At 50.2% G+C, this 24,287-nt stretch overlaps 1 protein-coding gene across 7 annotated transcripts; it reads right to left on the bottom strand.

Annotated features, from left to right (window-relative positions):
* Window positions 1–5,923: 5,923 nt before the first annotated feature.
* Window positions 5,924–23,306, bottom strand: AQP7 (aquaporin 7). 7 transcript variants are annotated; one of them, XM_030293988.1, is made up of 8 exons: window positions 23,137–23,306; window positions 21,973–22,023; window positions 18,057–18,174; window positions 9,706–9,829; window positions 9,152–9,289; window positions 8,824–8,942; window positions 8,410–8,627; window positions 5,924–8,029 (listed from the first exon to the last, which is right to left on the bottom strand). In XM_030293988.1, the coding sequence occupies exons 2-8, from the start codon at window positions 21,996–21,998 to the stop codon at window positions 7,753–7,755; spliced, it is 1,020 nt and encodes a 339-aa protein (XP_030149848.1). In that variant the 5' UTR covers window positions 21,999–22,023; window positions 23,137–23,306; the 3' UTR covers window positions 5,924–7,752. The 7 variants fall into 7 exon arrangements, with proteins under 7 accessions (XP_030149848.1, XP_030149849.1, XP_030149854.1 ...); XM_030293989.1 differs by lacking the exon at window positions 23,137–23,306 and having other exon boundaries at window positions 21,973–22,156; XM_030293994.1 differs by lacking the exons at window positions 18,057–18,174; window positions 23,137–23,306 and having other exon boundaries at window positions 21,973–22,011.
* Between the last annotated feature and the right edge of the window lie 981 nt (window positions 23,307–24,287).

Here is a 24,287-nt window from a genome sequence, read left to right on the forward strand (position 1 = left end):
TTTTTTTATGTTTATTTATGTATTTTTAATGTTTATTTATTTTTGAGAGAGAGAGAGATGGAGTGTGAGCAGGGAAGGGTCAGAGAGAGAGACAGAATCTGAAGCAGTCTCCAGGCTCTGAGCTATCAGCACAAAGCCTGACACTCAAACTCATGGACTGCGAGATCATGACCTGAGCTGAAGCTGGATGCTTAACTGACTGAGCCACTCAGGCGCCCCAATGTTTATTTATTTTTGAGAGAGAGACAGAGACAGAGAGACAGTGCGAGCCGGGGAGAGGCAGAGAGAGAAGGAGACACAGAATCTGAAGCAGGCTCCAGGCTCTGAGCTTTAAGCACAGAGCCCAATGCAGGGCTCGAACACAGAACCACGAGATCATGACCTGAGCCGAAGTTGGACACTCAACCAACTGAGCCACCCAGATGCCCCAATTTTTTTTTAAGTTTATTTTGAGAGAGAGAGCATGTGGGGGAGGGGCAGAGAGAAAGGGAGAGAGAATCCCAAGCAGGCTTTACATTGTCAAAGAGCCCAACACGGAGTTCAAACTCACAAACCATGGGATCATGACCTGAGCTGAAATCAAGAGTCCCACACTTAACTGACTGAGCCACCCAAGTATCTTTAAAACTTATAACCTTTCCGATTTTTTTTAATTTTTTTTTTTTACATTTATTTATTTTTGAGAGAGAGAGACAGAGCACAAGTAGGTGAGGGGCAGAGAGAGAAGGAGACACAGAATCCGAAGCAGGCTCCAGGCTCTGAGCTGTCAGCACAGACCCTGACGCGGGGCTCGAACCCACAAACCTTGAGATCACGACCAAAGCCGAAGTCGGACGCTCAACCGACTGAGCCACCCAGGCGCCCCGTTTGTTTTTTTTAATACTGTTTTCTGTTTGTTTGCATACACAACGTAAGCACAGGAGAAAAATCTAAGTCATGCAGATATCTGAAGAAGAATGTCGCAGGCAGAGGAAACCGCCATTGCAAAGGCTCGGTGGTGGAAACATCATGTACGTTGAAAGAGCAGCAAAGCCATCAGCTGTGGGAGAATGAATAGGGAGAGAGAAGCAGGGGCCTGGAGGCCACTGGAAGTCTTTAGGCAGAGGAGTGAGTGATACAATTTGGCTTATTTTTTGAAAGGATCACTCCAACTGCTGTATTGAGACTAGACCATAGGGGTGACACAGAGCAAAAAGACAGACTGGGAGATGATCAGAAGACCACTCTGTCTGTAATCTAAGAGAGGTAATGGTGGCTCAAACCTGGGTGACAGTGGCGGGGTGATGAAAAGTGGTTGGATTCTAAATGTATTTTGCAGGTAACACCTATAGGGTTTGCTAACAGCTAGGGTGTGGGTGGGGTGTGAGAGAGAAGGGGCTCAAGGATGACTTCAAAGATTTTGGCCTCAGCATTGGGAAGATTGAATTTGCTATTTACTAAGATAGGAAAGAGTGTGGGAGAAACAGCCTTGAGGGATGAAAATCTGTCCAGTGGGTGGTTGTACATAGGATTGGACAGGAGATCTAATTTGGGGAGCTGTGAGCATATAATGGTATTTACAGGCTGGTAAGGTCATGTTGGAAGGGAAGTTGAAAGAGAAGAGGTCCAGGGACTGTGCCCTGGGCATCCTGTCATCTACAGGGCAGGGAGCTGAGGACAGGGCAGGAATCAGACATTTCCAGAGCCAGAGCAGGGAGTTGAAGTTGCAGGACTCAGAGCTACAGGGAAGTCCTATGTGATGGTGGTCTCTGGAGTTTTCCTACTGGTTGCCTAGGAGAGTCTGGGCTTCTCTTGCTTGCCCTGGCCCATCTGAACCTTCTGAGAGAAAGGACTGGCCCCAGGGTAGAAGTCAATTAATACCCAGAGTATTTGGGTGCCTGGAGCCAGAGGAGATCATGGGCCTTGGCTGCCTCCTCCCCTCTAGCCACCTCTTAAACATGGGTGCTTTCCAGGACTCCATTGTCTATCCCTGGGCCATTTAATCCATCTGCAAGCCATCACATGCCACCCTGGGCTGTATCTCTAGCCCAGGCCTGTCTATCCCAGGGTGTCCCACAAGCACCTCCAGTTCAGCATGTCCAACTTCCAAACTCTCCTGGTATATCCACCACCTTCCAATTTCCCCTGCCCCAACACTGAGTCTCCCTTAGGAATTCATCTTCTCCCTGTCCTTGACCTTGACCAGGATGGAGGTAGGGGATCTGGGGGAGTGGGGAGGACAAGAACACATTCTTCCTAGCCTTAGCTGGGCTGTTCCAAGGGCCTGTTGTGACCCCTATCTGAGGAATCCTTATCAGCCAACAGGGGTTTGGTTGGGTCCCTGGAGGACTCAAAGGCTCAGTTCCAGATTTATGGCCTCATCCATGTGCCTGGGTGTGCTTGGCTCTGAGCTATGTGTCTTGTCTCTCTGCCCCTGACCCAGCCTCTGAGCTTCTACACCCCCTACTGGGCCACAGCATAGGGCAGCCCCTCCAGAAGCCCTTGTACACACCCTCCAGCACCCACCCACTGCCTTGACTCCTGAGCACAGACATAAGGGGAGACCATGAGTTCTGGCAAACTCTTCTTCACCTTGCTTCATCACAGCAAAATGCCAATGGCAAAACCCAAACCTGAAGCACCTCACTCCTCTGAGCCTCATTACCCCATTTTACAGACGTGGAGAATGAGGCCCAGAGAGGTTCAATAACATGCCAAAGCTTAGTGGGGGCCACTTGAGTGTTTGGGGTTATTTGTTCATTTGGGGTCTTTGTTTTTTGAGTGTTATTTTCACTGTACCTGTATGTTACATATGCATGCTTATAGGATATATTTCACAATACAGAAACAAAAAAAAAAAAAAAAAAAACTAGCCAAGGTCATATTGGTAAGGACTAAAATCCCTACTGTCTACCCCTTACCAAGCCAATCTTCCTAGGCCTCAGTTTCCTTGGATGTAAGATGGGCATGATGATGTGAGGACCACAAGAGAATATAGAGCGAATACACTGCCCACATGCCAGGCATAGCTTATTTTATCATCCTAGCAGCCTTGTGAGGTGGGAGCTATTATTATCCTGTCTTACCTAAAGTCATACAGCTTGTGACTGGTAGAGCCAGCATTTTGCATCCAGCCTGGCTGCCCTCATTGTGTTCTTAGGTTCCACAGTACAGGCCCTGCAGCACCCAGGAGGGTTAGGTCATACCTCTTCCCCACTTCAGGTTCAGCACAGAGGTAGGTACCTTGCCACGGTCAGACTGCACAGCTCTGAGTAGCCATAGCCTCCTCCCACTCGGCATCAGCACCCCAGCCTGGCCCGAGATGGCTGCTCCTTTCTCTTTCTGGGCTGCAGGATTCCCATCTGAGGGAGGAGACAGACTAGCCAGACCTCGGTGCTGCCTGTAGATGCCTGTCCCTTGGGGGTCGTGAGTGGGAGTGGGAGAGCAGGCAAGGACAGGGAGTGAGGGGCTCTCCCAAAGCCAGGACCACTAGGCTGAGGACCAAACCTTTACTTACAAAGCCTTGGAGTGACCTGGCCTGAGGCTGGGAGTTCTTCCTACCTTACTCTGTCCCCATTTCAACCACAGCCTGAGTTGAGGTGGGGAGAAGCAAAGTGGGATCATGACATGAGACTTCAAAGTACTGGAAGAAGTCAGAGCTGAGAGGCTCCCCAGACACCAACAAATCCACTCCTCAGTGCACAGATAGGGAAACTGAGACCCAGAGAGGGGAAAGGTCCTGTCCAGGTCACACAGCAAGCCTGTGTTGGGCCAAGGCCTGTGAGAAAAGACGGGGCTTCCATGACTCATATCCCAACCTGGCTCCTAGCATTAAACAGATGTGTCTCCTGCAGCCATCCAGTACTGGAGAGTCCATGTGTGTGTGTTGTGTGTGACAGACAGACAGCAGAGTGAAGAGCAGGCACCCACAAGGCACTGTGATGCCCACCCCATCCCATCCTACCTCTTTCCTTCCTGCCTGCCTGTCTGCCTGCAGTGAGACCTGCCTCTCTCCTCCAGAGACGTCCCTTGCCTCTGCTCCAAGCCTTGGCCCTACCTCTCCCCTGGGCCTGCCTTGGTTTACCTTACCTACTTGCCTGATCTTATCTGCTTCTCCTCTTCCCTCTCTTTCTGCGCTCCAGTCCAGCAGTGGCCCCTCCATGCTCCCACCTTAGGGTCTTTCAGTGGCGATCTCCACAGCTTGGCATGCTCTTCTCCCGGGTATCCACACGGCTCACGCCCTCTCCCCCTTCAGGTCTTTACTCAGAGTCACCTCCTCAGGGAGGCCTTTGGTCTTTCCATTCCCACACACTTCCTATCCCTCTTTCCTGCTTTTCCTCATTAGTATGTATCACTAACATACCATGTTTTGCACAGAATGTCAGCTCTTTGAGAATAAGAACTTAAGTTTCTTTTTTGTGCCCGTATCCTCTGCCCCAAAATGGTATCTGGCATGTTGTAGAATTTCACCCAACTTCTGCCAAGAGAATGAAAGGGGTCTGTGCATAGAAATGCTGTGACCATTGTCAGGGCTCATATAAGCCTGACATTGGGATCAGAGTCTGCAGCATATTATGGGCATTGGGCCTAGTCATGTCTATGGCAGAGCAGTAGACAGCAGGCAGGTTCTTGATGGACCCACCGACTGCCCTACCTACAAGGCCACCTCCCAAGGACATGAAGATGACAAATGGCTGAAGTGGTCAGCAAGGGGCATAGGACAATGGGAGCCAGAAGTCTGGGACCCATATATGCTTCTCCCACTTGTGACTGAGGCCTTAGGGTCACTCTACTCTGGAATACTAAGAATGAGAAAGGCTACACTCCCCATGTTCACAAGGCCACTGAGGCTGAGAGAGGGGTAAGAGGCTTATCCAGGGTCACAGAGGGAGGCAGCTGGCTGGGACTTCCAGATGTGGTCCCTTCCCTGGTCACTCCCAAGCCTGGTCCCCTGGCTCAACTTTTCCCACTGTGGGAAGTCAGATATGGTCAAGCCCTTCCCCTTCCTCCCTGGTCCCCCTGTCATCAGTACATTCCATACCTATCACTTCCTATCACCTATGGCTATTCATCTTTTAAAATATATGATACCTACAAATGAATATATATCACAGTTATATGTTATAAAACAAAATCATATAACAAACCCATATATTTACCTCCAACATCCAGAACTAGAAAACAGTTCTGGATGTCAGAGGTAAACATGGGATGGGGTGGGCATCACAGCACCTTATAGGTCCCTGCTCTTCACTCTGCTGTCTTTTCACTCCCCACCTTTTCTTAAAGATTTTATTTTATTTTTTAAGATTAAAATCTTAAAGTAATCTTTACTTTACTTTACTTTACTTTACTTTACTTTACTTTACTTTACTTTACTTTAAAATCGTAAGTAATCTCTACACCCAACATGGGGCTCAAACTCACAACCCCAAGATCAAGAGTGGCACACGCTCTACCAACTTAGCCAGCCAGGCATCCCCATCCCTTCTTTCGTTTAAAGTAGTTTTAATCACATATGTATGCCCAAAGAATATATTCTTTTTTGTTTGTTTTTCAATTATATAACTGGTGTCATACTGTATACAGTCTACTGTATTGCTTTTTATGCTTTCACACTTTTTCCCTGTTTACAGGAAGCTGTCGTGCCTCAGTTTTCACTGATGTATCATGTTCTGTTGTATGTGACTATACGGCAAGGTAAGGATCCACTCCCCTACTGATGGACATTTGGGTTTGTTTCCAGGGCCCCCTGATCACCCACATTGCACCCCTCCTCAGTCAGACCTCTTCAGGTGCCCTCTCCACACCTCCTAGCCATGCTCTCCGAACACTGTTCACTGACCCTCCTTTCACTATTCCATAGCCCCCATGATATCCACACAACCACGACTTCCCCATTTTTGTCTTGAATTCTCTTCTGATCTCCAGGACATATTAAAAATATTAAAAGGCATACCTGTTTATTGAGCACTTACTCCATGCCAAGCACTATTCTCAACAATGTACATGTTTTATTTCATTGAATATTCACAGCAACGCAAATGGTAAGTTATATTAGACCCATTTTACAAAGGAGAAAACAGAGGCCCAGAGAGGTTGAGTAACTTGCTCAAGATACACAATTCTTGCCTCCAGGTCTCATAGGCAACTCAAATTCAACATGTCACAATGTAACTTATCTTCCTCTCCAAACCAGTCTGTCTCCCATGCGCACTCACAGGGGGCACATCTCCAATGCCCCAGGCCCAAGCCAGAAACTGAAGTCAGCCCTGACTCCTGCTGCGTCCTTACCCACTCCTTCTCCCAGTGCTAGCCCAAGGTCTTATGGCCTCTACCTCAGTATTTCTCAAATCCCCTTTCTCCCATCTGCTGCTCCTCCTGGATTATTGCCTCTCACCACACTCCCTTGCAGGCTCCGATCTCCCCCTTTCCCAGCAGCTTGCACCCTGCAGCTCAGGCAGGCTTGCTAAGCCTCATCTCACCACGTCCCCATCTCCAGAATAAAGCCCAGCCTCCTTGCCTCCATCTCCTCAAACTACAAAGCGCAGCAACCAATCCCAGAAGGGACAACTCCTGTCCCCAACTCTGCTCTGCCTCCTCCTCTGGGAAGCCATCCCTGGCCCCCGCCCTGAGACTGGGCTGTGAGCCCCCTCTGAGCCCCGCAGTCCCTTCTCTGATGCTTATCTCCTTCCTCAAGATAAATCATCTTCATTACCCTACACTCCTCAAAGGCAGAGACCCAGCCTCATCCACGTCAGCATTTCCAGTGCCAAGGCAGGGCCTGCACACAGGAGGTGCTCAATAATTGTTGAAAGGCTGAATGGACAAACAATGACAGGAACCATGGGTGATGCTACTTCTGGGCCCCAGAAAGCAGGGTGATTCCTGCTTGGTCCCAGAGTGGGTGGGGATGCCCCACCTCCACCCAGCTTCTCCGTCTGTCCCCCTGAATCCCATTCCACAAGGCCATTTCCTGTCTCTGCGCCTTTTGTAAGAACTTTCTTCTCTGCATCTTCCTTCTGACTCTGGAATTCCTTCATGTAGGAGAGTTCTGGCACCAGGAGAAAAAAAGAGGAATCCAATCCCTTACCTGCTTTCAATCTACATTAGGCGTTTTCAAGGTAGGGGCTGATTTTGCCTCCAAGGGCAAGAACACTGATTCTTGGAAGGGGAAGATGAAAAAAAATCTTACTCTTTTTTCGTATAAAGCACAGATATATATAAACCAATATATAGTATATCTGTGGTATTAAAATATCATGTGATTAAGAAAGAAAATGTCTAAAAGGCTTTTGAGGGGAGCAATAATGGAAAGAAATGGTTGAGAAACTCTGATCTACATGCTTGGACCTTGCTTTGTCTGGTCCAAGAACTAGCCAGAACTGAGGGAGAGTCTAGAGTCCTTCCCAGGGCATATCAAGGTATCCCCAGAGCTATTGTCCTTTCCCCAAAACCATCCCTTCCCTACCCTATGCCTGAAAGTCCACCATTCGGTGTCTGGCATCCTTTAATCTCCTCCTGTTCCTACTGGGGCCATAGTTTGGCGCTTCCTCCGTCCTCCCCCAGGGTGGGTGCCCCAGCTCCTAACCCTGGAAGGAATTAGAGGTCTCCCAGCTCTATACTGCAGTCTTGGGCTGCAGCACAACCCTGGAGTTCCTGGAAGAATCCAGGAGGGAAGCCCAACCACAGGAGGCACCCAGGACACGGGGGTGCCGCTGTGGGACAAGGCTTTCTTTATTGGGGTGGGGATAGGGTCACAAGTCACCTTACTTAGAAGTGCTCCAGGTGGATGGAGTCACTTAAGGGTGGGACAGTCTGGACTGAAGGTCTGTTGGCAGGAGACACAGAGACAGGGGTGAGGGTCGTAGGTGGGTTTGACATGGTCTTGGGCAACACGGGTATTCTGCGGTCTTCATAGTTCATGGAGTTCTCCAGTATCTGGGGCCTCCGTGGGATGCTGGAGCCAATGAAGACCAAGTAGACGATGGCACCTAAGTAGGCACCCAGGAGTGGTGCCACAACTGGCACCCACCACCAGTCCCTGGCCCTGCAGGCAAGAGACAGAGGGACCTGCTGAGAGGGCTGATGCCCGGGACAGCACCTGCATCCACTCAGGCTGAGACAGGGAGTAGGGGCTGAGAGTAGAGGAGTGACCCCTATTCTAGCCCAAGAATTGCCCCTGAGCCTGGGGCCCTGGTTAGCTTCAGCCTGATTCAGGGATTGAGCTGGTCTAGGACACAATTGACATTCAGTCCAGGAGCAGGATTTATATCAGTGCTGGTCTGGGGGAAAGCAAGGACCCACTCCTGTCTCCTCAGGCCACCGGGGAGTTCTGCAGGACTGTGGAGCTTCTCACATCACCCCCCACCCCTCCACATGCAGGGAACCCACAGAAAACTGGCAGGGATGGGTTGGTGAGGGAAGTACCTGAAAACCTGTATACCCCAGCCAGCAATGAAAGTGAAGAAGCGGGGAGGCAGGTCTCGGGATGGGTTCATGGCATATCCTGTGTTCATGCCCAGGGATAATCCAATGACAACAATGAGGATGCCAATCACCAGGGCCTGTGTCCCTTGCAGTGCTGGATTGTTCTTCTTGTCCGTGATGGCGAAGAGACATAGCTGGAGTATCCCTGTCACTATTACCTGGTGAGCAGACACTGTGGCAGCCACCTGGGGCCCTTAGCCAAGTCACAGAGCTTCAGCAATGCCCCCAGCCCCAACCCACTGGCAGAGACCCCACCCAGAGTTCTTATCCTTTCTATTGTGAGGGCTGCCTGCCAGCCCCCGCTTCCTTAGGTAAGGAGGACTTGAGGAGGGGAACTCATGCTGGATCACTGACCTCATCCAGGAAGCCCCTCCACAATGTCATGTGCTCAGGAAGATAGGTAGCAAAAATGCCAGCGGTAGCTGTGGGACCAGTCACTGTCAGATGTCCACCCGAAAATTGGATAATGGCTGCTGTGGAGACACAGACTGAGTGTGAACCTGCCACCAGCTAAACTCTACTGGAGTCCCAGGAATAAGACTGTAGGACGGAGGGGTGGGGAGCACCTCCAAGGCTTTTTCTCTAGACATTTTCACAGGCCAGGACACTGGGTCTGTATTTGCCCATTTTTCAGAGGAGGAGGCTGAGGCCAGGGGTGGACAACATAGGGCAAGACACTCACAGTAGAAGAGGCAGTAGATGGTGGCAGAAGCCAGGAAGGAACCCAGAAACTGACCCAGGATGTATACAGGAAACTTCTTCCAGGACATGCGGCCTAGCGTACAGTTGGTGAAGGTTAAGGCCGCATTCATGTGGGCCCCTGCGGGAAGGGGCAGAAATGTCAAAGGTGTGAGAGAAGAGAGAAACAATAACAACAAATAATACAAAAGCAGCAATAATAATAGTAACAGCTAGTATCTATGGAGTGTGCTAATTTAATCCTCACAAGGACCCTACGAGGCAGGGACCTCCACCTCCATTTCACCATTAAGGAAAGTGAGAGAGAAGTTAAATAACTTGCCTAAGTTGACCCAGCTAGTAACAATGGGGTGTCCAGGGCTCTGAAGAGTCTGGGCAGAGAGGGTCAGAAGAAAGAGGTTCAGGGTATTCTCCCTCCTGCGGGCTGGTGAGAATGGGTTCCGGCGGACTTGCGGAAGGGGCTGGCTAGAGGAGGGCAGGAGCAGTATACAGGGGACACCTGGCCTTGCTGATCAGATGGGGCCCAGGTTCACTCACCAGAGATGTTCCCTGCCATGTGCACTCCCATGGTGACTCCGAAGCCAAAACCCAAGTTGACACTGAGGTAGCTCCCAAATTTCTCTCCTAGAACCATATGGGCCACGGAGCCAAGGCCAAACACCTGCGAAGGAGTGCCTCTGAGGGGACCACCTGTCCAGAAGCCCCAACCTTACAGAAGGGCTCAGGCTCAGTTTGGGCTCCTCACCCCCATGCCCCAGGCCACCCTGCATTGCTTTTGGAGACCCTCTACCATGCCCTTGTCCTTCAGAAAATTCCTTCCCTGACTCCCCTTTAAGACCTGACCAGTGAGAGTTGGGTGGGGCTGTAAAAGGACCTGGGAGGGCAGTGGCAATGTCAGGGGCTCTTAAGGATACACCCTGGCCCCTGGGCCCCCAGACCACCTGAAGTTCAAGGAAGGGGGCAGGGCTTCGAGGAGGGCATGGCTGGTCTGGATCGAACCCCTCAGAGTATCTCACACTTCAACCTAACCTGAAGGAAGTTTCTTCAAGAGATTTCCATACTTCATGCCTGTTCTCTGCCAGGACCCCATCCCCTACACACACACATCAGCCCTGGAAGCTAGTGGGTGGGGTACTATTCCTCTTGCCTCCAGCAACATTTCCATTGCTCTCAGGTGTCATTTCTGAACTTCTTGCTCTTGCCCATCCATAACTGCTGGATCACCTCAAAAGATAACCCCCTTAATTCCCCCCTTCACAAGGAGATTAGAGGCCTGAAGCTAGGCTCTCACTCAACCTCCTGAAGTTCCCACCAGAATCTATATCTGCCTTCCCCTTCAGCTCTGGTTCCCATGCCCAGCTTCTCTGTCCCTTTGCAGATACCTCCCTCTTGCCATGACTGGCTCCCACAGACTTGGGACTCTTCCTTCCTAAAAGTAAACCTTCCTGCCTCAGCCCAGCCTGTCTAGCTATGGACTCCTGGACACCCTGTCCCTGTGTGGGCCAAGCTCTGGGAAAGGACCCATTGGCTGGCTCCTTTATCCTTTCCCTTGCTCTCCCTCTTCAAACTGGCTCCTGCTTTCACATGTCACGGACATGTGGACAAAGCTCTCTCCGAGGACTCCCACCTCCTGATTTCTTAAAGATCCCTTCAGTCATTATCCTACGTGACTTTGCTAATTTTGACCCTCTTAACCATTCTGTGCATCTGGAAAGTCCCTCCTTTTTGGCTTCTACAACAATCCTCCCCTGCCCTCCCCTCTCCTCCCTTCTCCTCTCTTCTCCTCTCCTCTCCTCTCCTCTCCTCTCCTCTCCTCCCCTCCCCTCCCCTCCCCTCCCCTCCCCTCCCCTCCCCTCCCCTCTCCTCTCCTCTCCTCTTCTCTCCTCTCCTCTCCTCTCCTCTCTTACCTATACAGCCTCCCTCTCTACAGTTCCTTCCCACATTCTTCTTCTTTCATCTTCCTCGTGAATATGGATAACCCCAGGGCTCCATCCTTGGCCCCTTTCACGTCTCCTCAGTCACTCTTCCTGGGTCTTCTCACTAACTCTGTGGCTTCAGATATGCTTGATGCACTAAAACTCCTAAAACCTCCACCTAGCTAGGTCCTTATCTTCAAATACCCACTGGGAGTCTGGGTTTTTCAAAGGCATCTCAGGCTCTATGTTGAAAGCTCACCATCTCTCAGAAAATGTTATCCTCATCCTATGCTCCCCATCCCAGTCGGCCAAGCCAGAAACTTGGCAGTCACAAATGAGAGCTTCCTTTCTGTCATTCCCCACAATCAGTCAGCACTGCTTACATTCTATCCCAATCTTATCCAGCCTCTTCCTTGCAGCCAGAGTGACATTTCTAACAGACAAAATCTGATCATGTCTGCCCCTTGTTCAAACATTCACTGTCTCCCCTCCATTTCTAGGATAAAGTCCAAACTCAATAGGCCACCATTTAATACCCTGTATAAATTATCCCTTCTGCCTCTCACTTTCATATCTGCTCCAGTGTTCTCTATTTTCACCAGTAGTGTTACTACTAAATAATAACCATGTATTGAGTACTTACTGTGTGTCAGGCACTTGTAAGCAAGTTATATCTATCACCTCCTTTAACCCTTACACTAATTTATATGTTAGGTGCTCTTGTTTTCCCCATTTGACAGATTGTCACCCAAATCCTAGAGAAGTTGAGTGGCTTGTCCAAGGTACACGTTCTGCACAGAATGAGCCCGGATTTGAATCTAGTCAGTCAGCTGTGCCAAATAACCTCAAGGCAAACAACCACATTGCTCCCTGCGTGCCTTGCTTTCTCTGCAGTTTTGCATGTGCTCTTCCCTCTGCCTGAAATACCTGATCCCAGATTCTGAAAAATCAATACTGTACTTTAAAGTCACATTCAGGAGGCGCCTGAGTGGCTCAGTCAGTTAAGTGTCCGCCTTCAGCTCAGGTCATGATCTCACGGTTCATGAGTTTGAGCCCCGCGTCGGGCTCTGTGCTGACAGCTCAGAGCCCGGAGCCCGCTTCAGATTCTGTGTCTCCCTCTGTCTGCCCCTCTGCTGCTTACACTCTGTCTCTCGCATTGTCTCAAAAGTAAATAAACATTAAAAATAATAATAATAAAGTCACATTCAGATGGCACCTCCTTTGAAAATTCCATGTATTTTAGATATGTTGTCTCTGAGGGACCTATAGCTATCCAGGCTGCTGGAAATGGGAGTCTCAATCTGTGTCATCCAATATGATCACCACCAGCCACATATGGCTATTAAGTGCTTAGCATGTGGCTAGTTCAAATTGAGATCTGTTCTAAGTGTAAAGTACACACCAGATTTCAAAGACTTATTAGGAAAAAGAGAATATAGAGTATCTTATTAATAATTTTATATCAGGGCGCCTGGGTGGCTCAGTTAGATGAGCATCTGACTTCGGCTCAGGTCATGATCTCACAGTTTCTTGAATTCAAGCGTCACTTCTGACTCACTGTTGTCAGTGCAGAGCATGCTTTGGATCCTCTGTCCCCCTCTCTCTGCCCCTCCCCTGCTTGCACCCTCACTCTCTCTTCTCAAAAATAAACATTTAAAAAAATTTTTTAATGTTTTATTATTTATGTTTGAGAGAGAAAGAGTGAGCATGAGCAGGGGAGGGGAGGGGCAGAGAGAGAGGGAGACACGGAATCTGAAGCAGCTCCAGGCCCTGAGCTGTCAGCACAGAGCTTGACGTCGGCTCGAACTCACGAACCACAAGATCATGACCTGAGCCGAAGTCACACGCTTAACTGACTGAGCCACCCAGGCGCCCCCAAACATTTTTTTTTTAATTTTTTTTTCAACGTTTTTATTTATTTTTGGGACAGAGAGAGACAGAACATGAACGGGGGAGGGGCAGAGAGAGAGAGGGAGACACAGAATCGGAAACAGGCTCCAGGCTCCGAGCCATCAGCCCAGAACCCGACGCAGGGCTCGAACTCACGGACCGCGAGATTGTGACCTGGCTGAAGTCAGACGCCCAACTGACTGCGCCACCCAGGCGCCCCTAAACATTTTTTTCTAATTATACTGATTACATGTTGAACTGGTAATATTTTGGATATATGGATTAAATACATTAATTATTCAAATTAATTTCACCTATTGATTTTTACCTCTTTAATGTGGCTACTAGAAAATTTTAAATTTTTTTTTTTTTTTCAACGTTTATTTATTTTTGGGACAGAGAGAGACAGAGCATGAACGGGGGAGGGGCAGAGAGAGAGGGAGACACAGAATCGGAAGCAGGCTCCAGGCTCTGAGCCATCAGCCCAGAGCCCGACGCGGGGCTCGAACTCACGGACCGCGAGATCGTGACCTGGCTGAAGTCGGACGCTTAACCGACTGCGCCACCCAGGCGCCCCTAGAAAATTTTAAATTACATATATGGCTCATATTATATTTCCCTTGCAGAATTGTGTTCTAGAGTTTTTGAAAAAGAAAACCTGGAGAATTGTGGACATGGAGGCTATAGTTGAAGCCATCAGGGAGGATGAAGGTGAGAGGTCAGTTGAGGGCTGAACCTAGAGCTGCACATGGGATGGCATTAGAAACCCCAGTTGGAGCAGGTGTTGAAATGACAAAAGAACAAAGGGAGAATGTGCCCTAGACACCAGCCAGAAGCTGAGTTTCCCAAGGAGAGTGTGGTCCCCATGGTCATATGTAGCCTCTGGGTCAAGTGCATGAAGGCCTGAAAAGTATCCCTTTGGATGTGACAGTCCAACAGTCAGTAGTAATGTGGTGAGCACTGCCTCATCAGGCCATGGGAACAGAAACGGGGTCCCAGAGATTGAGAGGTGAGTGGGTGGTGAAGAAGAGTTGAAGGGTACCCATGTAGACATCTGTTTGAGAACCTGCCTGAGAAGGGAGAGAGGGAGAGCATGATAATTGAAGGGGCTCACGGAGGGGAAGAGAGAAATGTTTTGTGTTGTGCTGGTTTAGGGAGAGAGACTTCAGTATGTTAAAGATGAGAGAGGGAGACGCTGAAGATGGAAGGGAAGGAAAAGGATGGAGCAAAGTACCTGAGTAGACTGGAGGGTGAGACTGGTGCAGGAGTGGAGGGCTCCACGAGGAAGGGGCCCACCCTTGTCAAGAGGGAGATATGTGGATTCACAGGTAAATGAAGTCTGGTGCTGCAGGGACAGGTGGGTGAGGAGCCGGACACAGGAAACCCACCTGATGGTTTTCTCTGCCAAGCTACGAATCAGCCATTTGCTGATTTGAAAAAAAAAAAAAAAAGAAAGAAAGAAAAGAAAAGAAAAAGAAAAAAGGCAGAGTACAAAGCAGCATTGGGAAAGTCTGAGAAAAAGTGAAATAGCCCAGGGGCGTCTGGGTGGCTCAGTCAGTTGAGTGTCCAATTCTTGATTTCAGCTCATGGTTCGTGAGTTCGAGTGCCACATCAGGCTCCACGCTGACAGTGCAGAGCCTGCTTGGGATTCCCTGGCTCTCTACCCCTCCCCCACTTGTGCATGCGCTCGTGCCCTGCCCCCTCTCAATTTAAATAAGTAAACTTAAAAAAAATGAAATATCCTGGATAGGGTAGGGAAAAGGCAGTTGAGCAGGGCCACGTGGGTCCCTCAAGAGCTCCATGACAGGTGCAAGGGAGCCCAGGAGCAGGCTGACTTAGGACAAGGGTAGGATGAGGCAGAAGAGGACAGGAACACATGGGGCGTGGGGGTGGGGAGTGAGGCCAGGACAGGCTGACAGGCTTGAGGAAGGTCAGGAGGTACATGGACTGGAGCAGGCATGGAGAGTCTGAAGACTGAGGGTCCACATTTCCAAGTAGGAGCTCAAAACCATTTGCTAAAAATAATGAATGAGTGAATAAACTCCACATGATCTCCTGCGTCAGGGTTTTCAATTGGCAGTCCATGGGCCAGTCCATCCGGAACACATGTTTTGTTTGGGTGATCTGGGTTTGACGATCAGAGGTTTCAGCCTCCCTTGACAAATCAGAAGCTCTGGCAGCTCTGGCCTTCATCCCGCCCTGCGTGCCAGCAGTCAGCTAGAATAGTAGCAGCCACGCCTTTGCCCAGGTCAGCACTCTGCACTTAGCCCCAGTTCCTGCCACTCTGTGTTGATTCTCTGGCCCCCATAGCATGTAAGTTTGCAACTCCTGCCTTATGGCTCATATCAAGAGCTGTTTTTCCGGGGCCCTAATGGCCCAGCCCCTCTTCTCCCTGGTCAGTGAATGTAGCCCAGCCCCGTTCAAGGCCAGCCCTGAGCACAACATCCCCAGAGGCTGTAGAGTGGAACTGAGTGGAATGGTCCACCTCCCTCATCCTGGCTGCAGTAAATGGGGCCCAAGGTCATACTAGCTTTTCTGGCAAAACTTTTGCCCTGATGACTCACTGAGCTCCTGATAACTGAAAAAGCGTCCCCACTTCTTGGCACAGGCCCAACAACTGAAAATAAGAACACAATGTCCTATATGAGCTTAAACCTCACAGAGTTCTTTTATAAACGTCATTTCCCTTCAATCCTCACAGCAAATCTGCCTGGCAAATGTTTCGGCTCCCATTCTACAGATGGGGAAACTGAGGCCCAGACACTACCAAAAGCCCGAAAGTGAGGGCCTTACCCCAGCTGGAGGGAATTAACAAACCAGGGTGTTAGAAATCCTGCTCTAGTAAGTTAAGGAACAGAGAGTAAATAGAGATTAAGGGTCACACTGTGATATTAGGTTGCATTGGATTTAATCCTAACTTAAAATGTGACTTTGGACAAATAATTTAGTCTCAGAGCCTCAGTTTTCCCATCTGTTAAATGGGGATAATAATAGAACTTCCCTCACAGGGTTGCTGTGAGGATTTGAGAAGATACAGTATGTAAGGGGCTTGGCATCATGCCTAGCATGCAGTAGGTACTCAATAATAATCTCAATAAAGGGAAGACAAACAGGGGCACAGGAAGGCATTGGTGCATGTGAGTGGTGCCTGCTTCTCCTAAGAGCTCTCTGAGGAGGCACCCTCCTACCTCCATGGTTCCAAGGTTTAACAACCCTCATGAGGCTGGAATGTTTTGTCATGAATAGATGACTTTGTCCTGGATTAAGGCTGGACACCGTCCAGCTGCTGTCTTCGCAGCTCAGAAGTCAAAGCAGGAGGGCAGGTAACAGGGGAAGGGAAGAAGACAGGAGACAGGGAGAGGAGAGCAGTTGAGAACACTTATCGTGACAAGAGACTAGCACATATGTCCTACATGTGTACTGGGTATCTGCTACCTCAATGTTAGTGTCACATTTACCAACAAGGAAGCTAAATTTCTAAACAATCAAGATACTTGTAGAAGACCACACAGCTAGAAGATAGCAGAGCCAGGACCCAAACAGCTCCACAGCCCATAAAGGTCCGATTCAACACACATACTAACTGAGAAGACAGACTTAGCTGTGGAGAGGCCTGCTCAGGGCCAGCTGGTGACTCAGTGACAGAATCAGGATTCTTATGTCTAGAGGCTCCTGTGCTCCATGGGCCACACCATCTCCTACACTGGCTCAACGCACACACACTCATAGCCACACAACCAGTTGTACTCATACTCACATGCACACACTCAGGGACACTCTCTCTCACCCCCACTTCCTCTGACATGCTCCTGACTGCCTTTGCTTTCCTTCCCAGAGCCACCCCTTCTTTTCATGAACCTGGGCCTGCCATAAAGTCCAGACAGGCATGGCTACAGCTTCAGGGAAGAGGCTGTCTGCTGTAGATGGTAGAGCTGAAGCAGGTGGAGAGAGGGAGTTTCTAAGAAACTTCACATCCCACCTACAAGTCTGGTTTCTGTCCCATCATCTACTCAAAGAGCCCTTGTCAAGGTCCCTAGTGACCTCCCTGTTACCAATCCCTATAGACCCTTATCAGTGGTCACTTTCTCTAGCCCGTATGTAGGCCTCCCACTGCTGACCACCCACTCCTGTGGACCCTACCTTCCCCCCTTGTCCTCTCACCTCTCTGGCCACTCCTCCTCAGGCTTCTTTGTGAAATGCTCCTCTTCAGGTTTCTGTCCTCAACTTATCTTTTTTTTTCCCTCTTTCTATACACTGTCACTGGACAGTTCTATAAACACCATCCATATTCTGATCAGCTCTAACTCCTTACTTCCAGCTCAAGTCCCTCTTTTGAGCTCCAGACCTCTATATCCAACCACCCCCCAGATGTCTCCACAGGCACCTCACCTGATCACACCCAAACTGACCTCACCTTTGGCCCTGTAGCAGGCTCCGGACTCCAGAATGATCCTCCTTGGCATTTACCCCTCATCTGCTACTTGGAAAATCTCGATTCTTTCTCAGCTCCCTCAACGTGTGCTTTCTTCTCCATCCCTGGACTGGTCACCACCATTTCTCTATCCAAGGTCAACAGCCTCCTAACTGCTTCCCCTCCCACCAGCTTTGCCCATTCTGCTGAGACTCCACACTGCACACCGAACCATCTTCTAAAATCTAAATCTGAACACATCACAACCCTGCTTGAGAACCTTCCGTGTATCCTCACTGCCCTCAGGATTAATTCTCAAAGCATGACCCTCGATAACACTTTTCTCCAATCTCTGTACTCTTTGTTTCCCTTCTTCCCGTTTCCAGCCATGCCCCCTGATACCTGCTCGCCCAGCCCATAGTTTTGTTCTGCCCTCACGAACTTTGATCCCTTTCTTTCCCAAAAAGATAGTGAGAAAGACAGAGCTCCTCCTAACTTTCCTATCCTTCTTTAGCTCCCAGCTCCAAGACTGAATAACGGACAATGTGACCCAGGGGTCAGTGGTGGGGAGGGGGGCTTGGATTGCCTCCACTGAACCTCACCCTCCTGAGGTCCTGGGGTTCACGTCCCTTCCTCAGAGCCCACCCACCCTGTGCCACCCACCCACTCACCATCATGACATATGTGCTCATGAACTCCGCCAGGAACTCTCGCACCATCTCCTTTTGCATTATTGCTTGCATCTTTGTTACCACAGGTGATGAGACCATCTTGGAGTTGCGGGTAGACCTGGAGCAGCAGCCCAAGCCCGTGGGTAGGAAAGAGGCCCAAGTGCACTCACTGCCCATGGGCCCTTCAACTCATAGCTGAGTTAATGGGTAACCCAGAGGTTACCCACACACACCTCCTCTTGCCCAGGTCAGCTGGTACAGCTGGGATCAGAGACAACTGAGAGCCACAGGGATGTAGCCTGGGAAGGGTGCACCAATGAGGCCATTTTGCAGAGAGGGCAGTGGGGAGCCAAAAAGTGTCATCTGTGGTGCCAGTGAGTCTCAGAGGAGAAGCAGATGGGAGAGAGCAGGCAGAAAAGTCGAGCTCAGCTGTCCATCTATCTGTCTCCCTATCTGCAGGAGCCAAAGCTCTGGGAACACAGGCCAGGCATCAGGCAGGACCTGTCAATAGGGAGATACTTCACAAACAACACACGGTGTAGCAAAGTCTGCTCAGGGTGCTATAAACAGCCCTGAGGCCTGAAACATACATTAGGTTCTGCCAGAGGTGAAAGTATCTGCAAAGTGCACCGGGCCTTTGCAATGGGCTCAACACAATCAGACGTCTGTGAGTGAATGAATGAATGAATGAATGAACAAATGAAAGAGAGGAGAGAGGAAAGGAGGGACCGGATCTTCTCCCCTGTGGCATGTTCAGTGCCTAGCACAGTGCCAAATGCAGAGCAGTTGTGCAATATATATTGTCAAATGAATGACAACTGAGGAATCCATCTGTCTTACTCTCCACTAGATCCTCAGAACTTCCTACAATGCCTGGCACATGGTAGATACTTGATAAATATTTGTTTAATAAATGCATGGTTGGATGGATAGATAGACAAAAAAGTGAGTTACAGGCCCCATTATCTGTTGGAGGTGGGGTAGAGACCTCTGGTTTGGGGAAGGAGATGGAGTCTAGAGGCTAAAGAAGAAGAGGAGGGGTACAGATACCTTTAAGTGTGGCCTTAGTGCTTGTTCAGACTGGTGCCCCTCCCCATGCTGAATGCCTGAAGCTGACACCAGCCCCTCAGCTACCTCATCTTGCTAGGGATAGCAACATCACCCCCTACTCCTCCCCGGGCTTCCTGAAATTTCCCTGGTCTCACAGCAGCACAGATTAAGTAGAGGGAGTAAGAAATGTAAGTCAGGCATGGATAAAACAACTTCCACTTTTATGGCTGAGACCCTATGTTCAATCTCACCCACCCCAGTCCTTGTTCTGTCCTTACTCCAGGGAAATAAATCAAGGGCTGAGTATATGGAGGGAGATATAGAGTTGCATGGACAATTTACTGGCTCCCATCCAACTCCAGCTTCCATGCAGCATCATTTGGGGGTCTCCTTGCCCCTATAACCAGCCAGGCAGGGACCCAAGAGGGTCCTGGGAAAGTACCACAAAGGTAGTGGAGAAGTGACAGAGCAGGAAGCCAAGGACACCAAGAGAATTTTAGAACCCTGGCCCCATCCTCCCCACCACATGGCAGGCAGGACACAGTAAGCAATAAATAAATAACCACCAATCAGCTACTGACCTAGAAATCTACCAAATGCCTGCTATGTTCAAGCATTGTAGTAAAGAACATTATCATGATCCCTGCTCTCAGGAAGAAAAACAAGTAATTGCTATAAAGTGTGAGGACTGTTGCCACAGGTGAAGGGAGGCACTACTGGATTGCAGAGAGGAAGCAAACAACCTAGAGGTGGGGGTAGGAGGGTTTCCCACAGGAAAGGAAACAGGTCAAAAATGGAAGGCTGGCCAGATGAAGGAGCATCAGGGGAGGCAGGGGAAAGTTCAAGGCATCAGAATAGCATGGCAGAGGCTTGCAGCAAAGGACTGTGTGATGTAGAGAGGAACTCCCCAAGAATGAGCTAGCCAGAGAGAGGAGAGAAAGTGGCATGAGGTGGGTAGAGATGGCAGAAGGCCTAATGGTCCATGTTAGGGGGTGTGAACTCGACCCAGAGAGCCATGGGGTTTGGTGGAAGATTTAAGCAGGAGCACTGCCTCCTCTATGGATGCTGGGATGAGGGAGCAGGAGTGGGAGTGTGGTGAGCAATCAGGAAGCTTCTGCCACAGACAGCCTGAGCAGAGATGGCAGCCTGAGCCAAGAAGGTGCCATGGAGATTAGAAAACAGTGAAAATGACACACTTAGGGTTTAACTGAAGAGGAGAATGGAGAGAGAAGAGATGACCTTCGGGTTTAGGAAGAGCAGCAGAATGACAAGCGAGGTGCAGGAGAGAAGCTGCAGCCTTAGGCAGGAGTATGAGGAGTCTGTCCCGGCCATGTTAACTTTGAAGAGCCTGCTAGACATTTAGGCAGAAACGGCCTATAAGGAGGCAGCTGGTCATGTAGTCTTGTTTAGAGATACACATCCAGAGGCCACCAAATCATCTGATCCCTGGCCATAGATGAGGCCAAGGAGAGGATATAGAATGAGAAAAGGGCATCTGAGAAAAGTGGCCTACAAACTGAGAAGCTAACGGCAAACCAGATAATTACCCACGAGATATCTGCTAACCGAGGTGCTAAATAGCTAATAAACTCACCAACCAACCCTTCAACTTACTAATTATTCTAGCAGCTTAGCCAACTAACTGTCCTGTTCACCAACTTATTTAATTATCTAATCAACCAGCCAGGCCTCAGCGGTACAGAATACAAACCCAGTCTCCAACCTTGGATCACTCCATCTAGTGGTTCTGATGGATAAGGGATAACAGCAGCACCATCAGAGGTGAGAAGCCCAGGGTGGGAGAGGTGAGGCCTGCAGACACTTTTGAGGAGTGGACAGGATGGGGCCTAAAGTGCCTGTGAGGGAGTAGAGTAGTGGTAGAAAGAATGGTGGGAGTGAGAACATTCTAGATATTTTAGGAGATGGGACTAGATGTGAGCTATGGGGGAGACAGAAGTGTGAAGGACAAACAAGGTCTTGACTTCTGGCTTGAGCAATGGAGAAGGGGATCCTTGGCTGAGTTGAGACCACAGGAGGAGTCAGCTTGGGATATGGAGGTTGTTTTCAACTGGGACTGAGTTGCCTGTGGAACTCACTTGGAAACAGTATCTGAAGCCCCAGAGAGAACCCAGCACAAAGGGGAGCCATTCATTCTCTCTATCCAAGGGTGCACAAATATTCCTGCTCCTGTGCTGGCAGGCAGTGATGAAATGTAATAAGCAAGTACATTTGCGTGTCAGAAGGTAGTATGGCCTATGGGGATAAACAGAGCAAGGGAAAGGGGGTGGGGTATGATTTTAAATAGGGCAGTTGGGGTAAGCCTCACTGAGAAGATAGCAGACATGAGGAGGTGAGGGAAGAGCATTTCAAGCAGAGGGGAAATCCCAGAAGGACTCTGAGCATGTTTAAAGGAAAGGAAAGGAGGTCATTGTGACTGGGGTTGGGGAGAGCAGGGATGGAGTGGGGGAAGGTCAGAGAGGAAACTGGGACTAGGTAGGCAGGGCCTTGGCCATTGCAAGGGCTTTGGTTTTTATTGTACTCTAAAGATCTGAGCCTGTGAGGGTGACAGGCAGTGAGTTCAGTTGAGCACCACCTACATAAAGGCAGTTGGAACCCCCTCACCAGCCCCTTGACCCTCACCCAGGTCTTTCTGAGCCTCCTTCACCCAAGGGCCCAGCCCAGGGCCCGGCTGGGAGAGGTCTTTCTTCTGAGACTCCTGAGGGGAGGGGGGGATGGGTAGGAGTGGGGGGAGGGAGGGGTCAGCTGCCATGAGGGAGAGGCTGGGAGTAGGGCAGGAAGGGCACAGGGATGTGCTGGGAGGGTGGGGGATGGGTGGCTGGAGGAGGAGAATGGGTGGAGTGCTTACCGCCTCTTCCTATCTGATTCAGCCATGTTCTGTCTTTGAGATTTTTAGATGCTGTGGAGCCAAAGAGAGGTCATTAGGGCTGGGGTGTGGGGGCACAGAACTTGGCCCCACATTCTCATCAGACCTCAGCCTCCCAGGGGAGAAGCCACAAGGACAGGTCCTGCCGGTTCCAATCTCTCAACTCAGCCAAGCTGACAAAGAGAAGTGTGGACGTGCCTTAGCCAATGGGGAAAGGCCCTGCAGTCCCACCCCTTCTACCCATGCTGGCCTCGGGACCCCTGGACCAGGTCCTTCCTAGGTCCTTCTGACTTTCTCCACTGTCCAAAGTGGAGATGCCCACAGCCTCCCCTCAGTGGCTCCACCCTCACATATGTGGGTATTATTGCTTTTAGTCTAACCTCTTGCTGCTGACTTAAATTCCGATTTTCCAGGGCCTTTTCCTTTTACATACATACACACACACACACACACACACACACACACACACACACACAATATGAGGTCCTAAGACTTCATTTAGTCCATTCTTCTCAGAACAAAGTCTACCCGCTTACCTTTCCTGAAAATTCCCCTGTGTATTCCCATTTTCCACCCGAATGACCACACAAATGTAACCCTTGAGTTTCCCCATCCTGGAAGTCCCCCTTGTTCTCTAGCCAAATTCCCTCTAGCAGTTGCACAAGTTGACATCCCTAGCCCTGACTGCAGACACCCTCCAGCCCCAGCCCCAGCTTCTCAAGAGGGAACTCCAAGGGGAGAAACCACTCCAGCAAAGCCAGCAATCAAGCCCTTATCTCTGATATTCTCCCTTCTGCTTTGGTCCAGTGTCTGCTTTCCATGGTCTCCTTATCCTCCAGCCAGCACTACATTGACAGCCCAGCCCTACATACCCTCCCAACCTCTGCTGTGCTGCTGGTCCTCCCAACAGTCAATTTACAAGTAAGGAAGCTAAAGCCCAGAAAGAGTGTGTGACATGCCTATGTCACACAGCAACTCAGGACTAAACCAGAACAAACATCCTGGCTTTCAACTCCCAGCTGGAGTTGCTTCCCCCAGACAGTCCCATGGTCACCTCCTCCCCATACAGTCCCCAGGAAGTGGCACTCTGAGGCCTGGGCCCCAGGGGAGGCCCCCTGTCCCAGCCCTGCTTGGAACCCGACTCACTCTGCTAAAGCGTCCACGTTGGGGGCTTCTTGGTTATAGCAAGCTTTGGTCTTATTTCTCCATGACTGTCCCAGGCTCTGGCTGCACCCGCAGCTGGGGCTCCACTGCCCTGTGTTGTCCAAAGTATAGAGCCTGCCTCTCAGCCCTCCTTAGGTGACCCCACGTACTGCTTTGCTCTGCTCCTCCAGGGGAGAAGTCAGTGGGGCAGGGGTTTGGCCCAAACCGCTTGGGCCAAGTCCAGACACACTGCCCAAAATAGCATCCCTTCTCCGGCCAGCGGCGCCACAGATACCAGGTTCTGAGGCAGCCTTTGTGAGGTCAGAGGTGGAGCTCAGAGCGGGTCCCAGAGGAAGGCCCTGCCCTCCAAGCCAGGTGTCCAGCCCAAAGTTAGAGGAAGCCCTTCAGGGCCCCAGACTTGGGGGAGGCTCCAGAGCCCCTGGTTCTGGGAAGAGCTGTGCAGAATGGGGAACAGAGATGGAAATATCTGAAAATCAACAGCTAGATGGAGTGGTTTTGGAGAAGGCCCTGGTTCAGTCCTCAAGGAACCCCAATTCTGAAGGAGGAAAGGGAAACTCAGGCCCCTCCCAGTCTCAGGGGGAGGAGGACACATAAGCCATATTTACAGGAAACACCAATCTGATAGGGGAGGTAGAAAGCCAAGCCTGATCCTCTGGGGTCCCTAGTCTGAAGGGGGGAGAGAAGAAGCATGGGCCTCGTCATGCGGGAGCCTATGCCCTATCGTCAGCAAAATACCTCCCTCAGGAATGGCAAGCGAGGCCTCTGTGCAGGAGTCAAAGCCAAACTAGAGTGTGGGGCACTGGCCCAAGGCTGCAGAAATTTAGTGACTGAGATGGGGTCAGGAGTGAGCCCGGGGTTCAGCTACCATCTAAGAAGACTTCGGGAGCCAGGGCACTGCTGGGCATCCAAGTAATAGATAACTCTGGTAATAGAACTGTCCTCTAGGGGTGCCTGGGTGGCTCAGTCGGTTAAGCATCCGACCTCGGCTCAGGTCATGATCTCATGGTCCGTGGGTTCGAGCCCCGCGTCAGGCTCTGTGCTGACAGCTAGAAGCCTGGAGCCTGCTTCAGATTCTGTGTCTCGCTCTCTCTCTGACCCTCCCCCGTTCATGCTCTGTCTCTCTCTGTCTCAAA

This window comes from Lynx canadensis, chromosome D4 (genome assembly GCF_007474595.2).
Source record: "Lynx canadensis isolate LIC74 chromosome D4, mLynCan4.pri.v2, whole genome shotgun sequence".
Lineage (NCBI taxonomy): Eukaryota > Metazoa > Chordata > Mammalia > Carnivora > Felidae > Lynx > Lynx canadensis.

Coding starts and splice junctions, on each gene's coding strand:
- AQP7 (XM_030293986.2), bottom strand. CDS start 18,233: ATGGGCAGTGAGTGCACTTGGGCCTCTTTCCTACCCACGGGCTTGGGC. Junction 9,830..18,056: donor TGAGCACATATGTCATGATG/GTGAGTGGGTGG, acceptor ACTCCTTCGCAG/GTGTTTGGCCTTGGCTCCGT. Junction 9,290..9,705: donor CATGGCAGGGAACATCTCTG/GTGAGTGAACCT, acceptor CCCTTCCCGCAG/GGGCCCACATGAATGCGGCC.